Raw genomic sequence first — 10,279 nt, forward strand, 5'->3', positions numbered from 1 at the left:
CAAAGTTTTCCAATAAACAGACTTTACTTGAAAGAATTCATGCCACGCTGCGAAGATCTCCTCTAATTCGAGGTCGAGTTGAATGTCGGTTTATGAGTTGAATTCCTGTTATTCTTCTATAGCAGCATCATTTTTGAAATCACTCGTATCTCTCACAGAACATGTGAGAGAGCTTTTTGCACTGGGACAAATAGAAGATAAAATATACATCAGCTCACCTGAATTATCACCATCATCACCACTGATAGTCACGATGTGCTCAACTTCTGAATATGACACGAACAAAAATATAAATGCGTATGAAAGACTTTACACTATGAAACATTCCTGATTTTATGTTATGACTTACGAGTAGAGCTCAGATTCAAAAGGCCTCGTCGTCAGAAATAATTACAACGCTGTTGTTTAAAAACATTAAAGCAAATCAAATACTTTTAGTAACTTAACAGTTACCTTTTTAGCTCAGTACCCAGAGCTAAGAGACAAATTTTAATTACCTAGTAGACTCACATTCGTTTGATACGTTATCCTAGACACTAGAATCAGATGAGCTTAGTTCGGTCTTGCGCTATAATATAAGTGTATTGAAGATTCAATTTTAGATATAGTCCCGTACCAAATTACATAATGACCAGATAAGGATAATGATTGTTGCACTCAGAAAGGTTCTGCATATTTCATACGATAATTATTGTATAGGTTAATATCAATTGCATAATTACATAAACATTCTATTCTAATTGTTTAAAATACATCTTCATACCTGCTGAGAAATCCATGGTGTCAAAGTTTCTAAGGAGAGAGACTGAAAGTTCTTTCGGTCCTTGGCCTGCTTTCCAGATTCTCAGAAGTGTTAGCCTTTTATAGGCAAGGGCATATGCGTGCGTGTACTTCTGGAAGGAACAGTGAACGTATGGATAAAAGTGCAGACCATAAGTGCAGAACGTATGTAACATTATCTTTGGTATTCATCTCTCAACATAATTATGATTGCTGATGACCTTTGACCTAGACCTGTCAAAACCAATGAGTGATATGGAATATACAAACTACTGCTCTCTCTTCTGGTCTTTAACTGTTACTAGTCTCTCTATAATCAGAGTGTTGTAACTAGTCTCTCTATAGTCAGAGTTTTGATTATTGCATTAATAGCAATAATCAAAAGGTGGACAGGGACCAAAAAGTGGCCCTGGACTTTCTGGCCCTGAGCGGACCACCACACCCGGCCCACAGCACAGGCCATCATGACACACCGACTCGCTGATGGTTAGACCAAATTTTAACACCACTTACTAGCATAAGAATATAAAACACAGAAACATAAATGTTATTTTAGCATATTTATTTGAAAAAAAAAAATATGTAAAAAAAAAAAAATAAAATAAAAATAATAGACATGAAGTCATATTTATAAAATAATCAACTCAGCTGTACAACTCCTGAATCAGGATTTTCTGCTCCGTTGCTCCTGATGCAACTTCTCCAACATGTTTATGTGCAGCAAGCTCCTGTAACGCTCTCACATATGTTGTGTAGCGCTTCAGAAGTACCAACCCTAAGAGACAATGTTTGATAATCTCTTCCTGTTTTGTTAATTCAGTCACAGCATCACCCTGTTCTGTTGCCCCTGATGCAACTTCTTCCTGCTCCGTTACTCCTGATGCAACTTCTTCCTGCTCCGTTACTCCTGATGCAACTTCTTCCTGCTCCGTCACTCCTGATGCAACTTCCTCCTGCTCTGTTACTCCTGATGCAACTTCTTCCTGCTCTGTTACTCCTGATGCAACTTCTCCAACATTTCTCTGCAGTAAGCTCCTGTAACGCCCTCACATATGTTGTGTAGCGCGTCACCTCCTGCTCCATATCATCAGAAGTACCATCCCTAAGAGACAATGTAGGATCTGTAGGTTCTGAAACCCTCTTTAACTGGTCCTTGTGGGACTCGAGCTGCTCCTCTAGAGTCAGAGAGGTGGGGAATGAAGGTAGGACCAGAGGGTAATTTGCCTCCACGTCGTGTGAAGCTGAAGTGAGTGGAGGAGCAGAGTAACGGGCAGCGATGCGGTTAATCATCGCAACCCATGATGTCTGCTCCACTTCACTCTCGGCCTGGAAGTAGAAGAGTCTGGAGTCTGCGGTCCTGAGGCACAGCGCATGAGGCCTCTTTTTGTAATCTACAGGGTACGCCACGGCATGATGCAGTCTAATGGCGTTCTCGTTGTCTGCCTTACAAAATTTAGATGTGTGTTTTTGTAGATGCAGAACCATGCCTTGTAGAACTGCAGTAAACGGTTTCCATGCTCTCTGGCCTATTTTGGGTTTTCTCCCATTCTCGTCCATAACTCTTTTGCGGATGAGAGACCCTTTTTTGTAGATCGTGGTGGTAGGGTTGGTTTTAGTCCCAAATGATGAGTTACAGCCAGAATCCTCTGCTTTCGATATTTCCTTTTTGGATGCAGTGTCCCATCTAGCTATTACTCTGAACATTTTTAGCGGCTTTGTTTTGATTGATTTATAAACGTTCTTCCATTGTTTCAGATCATACTGTGAGAAGCAATCCACACTACACAGGTACCTTACAAAGTCTTTACAAGTCCTTTTCCTCGCTTTGTGCTCGCCATTAAGATCAGCATTCAGTGTGATTATGGCCCAGCTCATGTAGTACAAATCAGGTTGTAAATCGAGCGTCTGTCCAGTACACTGAAGGTACCAACGACAGAAGTGAGTCATCAGTAGATGCTGAATGTCAGGTTTATCCTCTGCCCAGAGCACTTCAAGGAACGATCTGAGAGCCTCGATCAGAGACATAGATCCAAACTCAAAGTACCTGACGTACGAGTTGACTGTCATCTCAGCTAATTCCAAATCCTTATTCAGCTGCCGGATAATCTCCGGACATCTGTACGCCTCTTGGTAGTAGAGATTCCTGCCAAGGATTTGTCCTTGCAAATAGGTTTCTCTGTTGTTACAAACGGAAGGTTGAACTTTCTGCATTTTACCAGAGTTGTTCTCCTGGATGTCTCTCCCGACATCTTCCTGTTCATCTTTCTCTGGGTTTGTCCGACCATTTTTCAGCACTGATGACACAAATTTATTGGACATAGTTATCGTGTTTTAATCACAAGTTCTATAACAAGAGTTTAGTAAGAAGATCTTGCTTGCTGTGTGCAGCCCTTTATATAAGCTTGATCAAATGACGCCAAAGACGAGACTTGAAAAATCGAATATCGAACCTTGACGTCATAGTTTAGCCGCAGGACGTGAGCGCGTGCCAGCGAGTCACGTGGTCACGGTGTCAGCGCGGACTGTTGCTCTGAGCAACGGGCTGAAAATAATAATGGCATCATGTTGGTGTATCAGTTATTTAATGTAAATGCTTTTCTTTTCACTTTTAATGAGTTTCCCGCACATTGTAAGATTCCTGTAACACCAGGGGACAGTGCAAAAGTTTTTGGTGCAAAATCTCCTAAAGTCTATATGCTGTTTAGACATAAGAATAGAATTAACATTCAACAACGGTCCCCAGCTACTGTAATAAGTTCTTATGTAGGTAATATTTGTTTTCCCCTTAACTCACAACACAGATCCACCCATAAGAGCGTTATTTGAAAGAAACGCCGTGTCTTTGATTTATATTTACTCAGATCGGAATCGTTAGACAGACAATATTGTGTGGGAAAAGGTTTGGCTTATATCAAATTAATATTTAAATACAAAGTCAAAACGTTATCATTTAAAAATATACCTAAGATTTACCGAGTGAAACATTACTTTGTAAAATTTAAAGCTGATATTGATTTGAAATGCACTTGTGTAACGGAGTGTAAATAGATTAAATTATTGTACAAATATGAACAGCGCCATCTATGTGGCGAGTGATGGCATTTAGCAAGTGGAGTTGTGCATTGTGCAGGTATGTTGTAAAATGGTTTGCATATGGACGGTAGGGACCTACCAATATTTTGGGTGGGCAGAATTGTCCCTACTAATATTTGCGTGAACTCGTTCGCATTATCTTTAGAGTGAAGTCATGTCAATTCCATAGCTTACTCTCCCAGAAGCGCCGAGATTTAGGCATGCTAGCATTTGATTGGCTGAAAGGGAGGGGGGCGGGGCTATCTGAAGACTCACCTCACGTGCAAATCTCGAGCTTCTTGTGTAGAGTACAGACACGAAGGTGAGGGCTGATCGGCTGAATCTTACATTACGTCTTAAAATGATACTGCGATTAAACCCAGGCCTGTATGAAGAGTTCATTTGCAAAAACAGATATCTCCATTCTTATAAATTTAAAAATCATGTTTGTTTGTTTTTATTGCGCATTCCAGGTAATATCAATCAAACTGCAGTTGGGTTGTTTCAATTAAGTGAAAATAAATGTCATCAAAACAACCCAATTGCAGCTTGATTTGTGTTACCTGGAATGCACAATTTAAAAAACGATTCATGAAAATGAATTAAAATGGTGGATATCTGTTTTTGCAAATGAACTCTTCATATGCTATTATGGATTCATTGTAAATGACCAATTTACATGTATTGTAAGTACCATAGTCTACCTATTAATTGCAAGTTATTATAACACAGGATGCAAAAGAATAGTTTGCAAATGTTGATAGAGACCAGGTTAAGTTTAGTTTTCTCTTTAGGAGACAGTCAGTGTGAGAGGATGATCCTGAAGCAAGTCAGTGTAGCAGTGTCATGGACATGAGGAGTAAGCCATACTAGCCTGATCCAAACTTCATCGAAGTACAGCAACTTCCAAACGAGATTTCGCGCTTTCAGGAGAACTGGCACAGTCAGTATTCATGGCTTCACTACAGTCCAACACTGAAAAAGGTTCTTTGTTTTGAGTGTGTCAAAGCATACACCATAAAAAGACCACTTTGGAAAAAAGAATGACCCTGCCTTCTGCACAAAGGGTTTCAATAATTGGCTAAGATCTACCATGTCTCAGCAGCGCCTTAATAATGTATCTGTATGCCATGGACATCAAGAGGCCCTTGACCAAGTAGATCTTAAAGATATTTGCCAACAGTTCGTATCGGTCAATGACTGACGTAGGCATCTGTTTGGATTGTTTAAATAGACACCAAGGACTATCATGAAGAATGTTGATGTTGGATGCAACATTTCCGTTAACAACTAATTTCCTAGTTTACTTCCTTTTAGTCTTTGATCTGTTGCTTTGTATAATTTGTATTTAAATGTAAATACAGATCTTAATGTAAATATAGATGTTATATTTTAATAAACCAGCTGGTTGTCAACATTAAACAGTCCTTTTTTTCCCCGGGGTGGGTGGTTGGGTGGGTGTCCCTACCAATACTGAGACCAAACCTACACCCTTGTTTGACAGACAATATTGTGTGGGAAAAGGTTTGGCTTATATCTAATCAATATTTAAATACAAACAAAGTCAAAGAGTTATCATTTAAAGTTATACCTAGGATTTACCCAGTGAAACATTACTTTGTAAAATTTAAAGATGATATTGATTTGAATTGCACTTGTGTAACGGAGTGTAAATAGATTAAATTATTGCAAAAATGGGAACAGCGCCATCTATGTGGCGAGTGATGGCATTTAGCGAGTGGAGTTGTGCATTGTGCAGGTATGTTGCAAAATGTCTTGTTTTAATGTGTTTAATGGATTCATTATTTGTTCGAAGTGAAATGTACATGTTCACCACTAGGTGGGGATGTTTTCCTTCACGTTGAATTTGAATTGTTCTGTAATTCACTGAAAATATCTGTTGTAATTTTCATTCTGCAAAATTGTGGGATTTATGGGATTTATTTATTCCTTCTGATGACCAATTTATGTTGTCATGGAAACATTTATTATTTAGTCTTATGGAGAGCTGTAAAGACAAGCGCAGTAAGGTTTATATAATACATTTTAATCTTTTAATAGCAAAATTCCATATTCACAAATATAAGTTTTTCCCGTTAAAAAACAAAAACAAACAAACAAACAAAAAAACCCTGTGTTATATCTTTCCAGAAAGAAATGGAACATTATATTGACTCAATGCGATTCTCTATGAAGCAAAAAGCAGTTAAAACGTTGAAACCAATAGGAAACGGGGTAAGCATGGAGGATAAAAATGTAGATTGAAAGTGCACCAAAGATTTACCCCTCTGCACAAAATTATATTGGGCAATGTTGGCTCACTTCATCATAAGATGGACGAGTTGCAGGCAAATATGAGTACAGGAACGAGGACATGAGCTAGTGTGGACTGAAACATGGCCGGATGATTCTGTGGTTGATGATAGTCTGCGGGTAAGCGGATTTCTGGGACCAGTACGTTTGGATAGAGACAAATACACTACAGGAAAGGGACGTAGATAAGAACACATTAAGATACACAATGTCACGTGTCAAGTAAAAGCCAGGCTCCTCTGCTTCCTGACGATTCGTATCACACCACACCAGCGTGGATTATTTTCCTATATCAACATACCTGTTGTGTTTTATTCCCTCTATATGTATGTGACAGCGGAATGAGATTCACCCTTTCAAACACACCTCCTGATTTTATAAAAAGCTGTGTCAAGACCTGCAAGTTCACTCCTCCCACTAGACTGGTAAACAGGAATATTCCTTTGGTTTTTAGTCACTTACGTTACCCATGTGTTACTGACGTAATACAATGTTCAAAATGTAGTGGTGAAGGCTTTGGGTCACAGAAAATTCATACCTATTAAGTTTAGGAACCTCTCAGGAACCCCTGGCTTAACTTCTCTTCTCTACAAACACAATCAGCTTTGCAAGTCATGTAATAACGTGGTACGGTAACGTGGGTGTGTTCAAAATGTCTTACTGTACCAAGCTGCTGTGCAAGACTTATTGTGTTTGCAGAGAACTTTGATGATCCCAGTAAGTCTGATCATGTCCCTGATTAAATATGGAGGATAAAGGGGGAAAAAATATTTGCATGTTTATTTATTACATTTTACAGCTTATAGAAATGTAAAGTAGATTCATAATATCAATTTATAAATGTATTTTGTCATGCTTTTAAATAATTCTCTGGTTTATACTGACTTTCCAATGCTACACTGAATCAATCATTATCTAATGGTTAATATTTATTAATTAATCGTTATTAATTAAAGAAATATTCAGTTAAATGTCAGACTCAACTCTATAAAGTGGCTCTATTTAATGAACATTAAAATTATATAATAAAATATTAAATCTATATTAGTGTTTGATATTAACCATAAAGAACTCTTTTGGTAAATCATAAATGCAACAAAAATATAAATATAATAAATACTTCTTTAACTTTCTAAATCAGGATAAAGATAATTACTAAGCAGTGAATGAGAATGATGAGGAATAGTTTGTATGTCCACAGCTGAGAAAGGTGGACTCCTCTCACAGATGTGTGCGTGTGCATTAGTGAGTTAGTGTGGTGTGTTTTCTCTCGTCCACAGTGTGTGTCATTGTGCTGTATCACATCCTCCCCCTCAGCACCTGCAGTCGCTCCCAGCTGCAGCAGCGCTTCTCTGTGCACTCTCACTGACCGAGGTTTTTGTACGGCGCTCTAACACTGTGTGAACACCCAGCTACTACTGATCACATGGAAACTCGTACAGTAGTAATCTCCTGCATCTTCAGTCTGGACTCCTCTGATGGTCAGAGTGAAGTCAGTATTAGATCCACTGCCACTGAAACGAGCTGGAGTTCCTGACTGTAAGCTAGTAGCATCATAGATCAGGAGTTTAGGAGCTTCTCCAGGTTTCTGCAGGTACCAGGCGAGACCGTTACCATTATACACACTGCTACTGGTTCTACAGTTGAAGGTGACTGTGTTTCCTGGATCAACAGTTTGGACTGAAGGAGTCTGAGTCACAGTCACCTGACCTCTGGATCCTGAAGAGAAACATAGATTGTGTTTCTATGCTGTAAAGTGGTGTAGAATTCGTATGAAATGAAGTGTGTGAGTCTGTGAGTTGATGTTAAACTCTCACCTTGAGTCCAGAGGGCCAGTGTGCAGATGAAGACGCTGATCAAAGTCATGGTTGCTGTGGGTGAAGTTGCTGAGCAGCAGCTCTCAGTCATGAAGTGTTCAAGTCACAGGGCTATAAACACTCGCAGAGCACTGAAGCATGGACTGGCAATTGCTATTTTGGGAGAAATGAAATTATTCATTCCTGTTAATGCAAATATCAATTACACCTCACTGCTCTCTCTCTCTCTCTCTCTCTCTCTCTCTCTCTCTCTCTCTCTCTCTCTGGTTAAACACTAAATCAGTCTGTTTGTATGAAGCTAAGTGTCTGTTGTACTTTGATTGCTTCATTTGACTAAAATTCAAGTTTGAGCTCCTTCATGACACTTGACACTTCAACTCTGTATGACACAGACAGTGATGACAGTCATGAAATTAAGCATAATTCATCACCTTCTTTTAAATGTGGAACACTGACCAGGTCTTCAACACTACTACAGAAAAACTGTCTGAAACTTTATAAGCAGACGGATTTACACTTTATTCACTTTATTTAGTCTGAGACAGGAGCATCAGCACCAGGAGGACAATCACAGGTACAAAGTATTCCTAACTTTGTGAAATTATACCAAAATAGTCCAAACAAATCCTGGATCCAGCTGGAACCATGAACTCTATTTTACATAGAATTTCCAGCTGTTTAGGAACTGCATGATTTCAGCACTGACTGTGTTTATCACACTGCACCCTGCTGCTGAATGACTCGTGTAGATGTAAATATTTAGAAGTTTATTAAGCAGGAGTTGACCATAACTATTTTTTTTTTTTTTTTTTTTAACTTAAGCTACTATGGACAGTATATTCAGAGAAAAAACAGCTGCAATTCTACAGTCAGTGCATAGCGTCTGTGTTCAGGTAGAATATTCATTTTCAGAATTGCTGAAATATCTAGTAGTAACTGGGCTTAAACAGAACATGAATATAGACCTCATTAAACCATTTTCCCCTGTTTATATGACCTGTGTTCAGTCCCTGACCACCAGCATTAATAGCCTGGGTCAGTTCATGACTTGTATTCTCAGGGAGTGTACACTCACCATGTACAGCTTGGTATGAATGATGACGACCTTACTGTATATGCATTTGCTTGAAAGTGTTTTTCTTAAAATTTTCCTGTCCATTCTGCATCATAGATTAATTTAATGGGCTACCTGGAGACACCTGAGAGGGTAAGCCTGTAAGAAGTACCTGATGACTCCATATCCATTGCCACGGTCTGGACCTCAGCGTCAATTTAAGTAGATCCTGCAAAAACTCGGATCAGGAGAGAAATGACCTTTGGGATTCTCAAGTCACACTTCAATTGTTTAAGACTGTAAAGATAACAGTGCTGCACAGTATAAGCATGATTAGGAAGGAGAAACTCCCTGTGAGATAATTCCCATTTTTAATGCTGATGTACCTCTGAGGTCACCCTGGTGCAGCTATAGATGGAGGTCCTAGGTTGGGAGGAAGGCTTTTTCCCCTGTGGATTAAGCAGGAAAAATATTGCTAGTAGATAAATTTGAATGTACAAGACTTTGTGTAGATCACTGTGGTAATTTCATAGGAAAGCAGTGAGTGAGTGAGTTTCCTCCCAGAGAGCTCTCAGAGCACACAGAGATCATCTGTATATCAGGATTATGTTCAGATTTGGCTAGAATTAATGTATTGAATACACTAAAGTCACTTGTGTTCAGAACACAATAATCACATCATGTGTAGTGCTGCCAGGCCAGACTTTGATATGCTGGAGACACCTGGGTCAGAAGACGGATTTCAGAGCTATGGTCCTCCATTAAAGGGCCAATTCTTCAGCCAGTGAATAATCTGGAGGTGGAGGACCACGGGCAGGGTTTTTATTTGATCATTCTTTCTCCTATTATCTGTTAAATAAATAAATAAATAAATACTAATAAAATAAATCATCAGAGCACTTTGTCAGAGGCAACGTAATCAGACTTTTCCATTATTCTGCACAAGCAGGTGGGATTGTTGAAATGTTCTTCAAGTGAAGATGGGATTCGTTAAACTTTTTTCAGGAGTTGGTGGAGTTTCTTAAATTTTCTGCTTATTGTAAGTGGAAAGAATGGGTCAATTATTCTGAAGGAGCAAGTAATATTGTTCAGATTTCTGCAGGAGATGGTGGGAATGTTTAAACTCTATGTGGGAGTGGGTGGGAATGTTTAAACTTTATTTGGGAGTGGGTGGGATTGATAAAACATTCTGCAGAAATGGGCGAGATTGGAGATAGTCTGAGCAGGAGCAGATTGGGATTGG

The 10,279-nt window shown here is 39.0% G+C and overlaps 1 gene segment (V, D, J or C); it reads right to left on the reverse strand.

Annotated features, from left to right (window-relative positions):
* Positions 1-7,555: 7,555 nt before the first annotated feature.
* Positions 7,556-8,031, reverse strand: LOC108279811 (Ig kappa chain V region K29-213-like). The segment is given in 2 exon segments: positions 7,556-7,884; positions 7,983-8,031. Coding segments are annotated over 2 exon segments (378 nt in total).
* Positions 8,032-10,279: the final 2,248 nt, after the last annotated feature.

Source organism: Ictalurus punctatus, chromosome 19, assembly GCF_001660625.3.
Source record: "Ictalurus punctatus breed USDA103 chromosome 19, Coco_2.0, whole genome shotgun sequence".
NCBI classification, from domain to species: domain Eukaryota; kingdom Metazoa; phylum Chordata; class Actinopteri; order Siluriformes; family Ictaluridae; genus Ictalurus; species Ictalurus punctatus.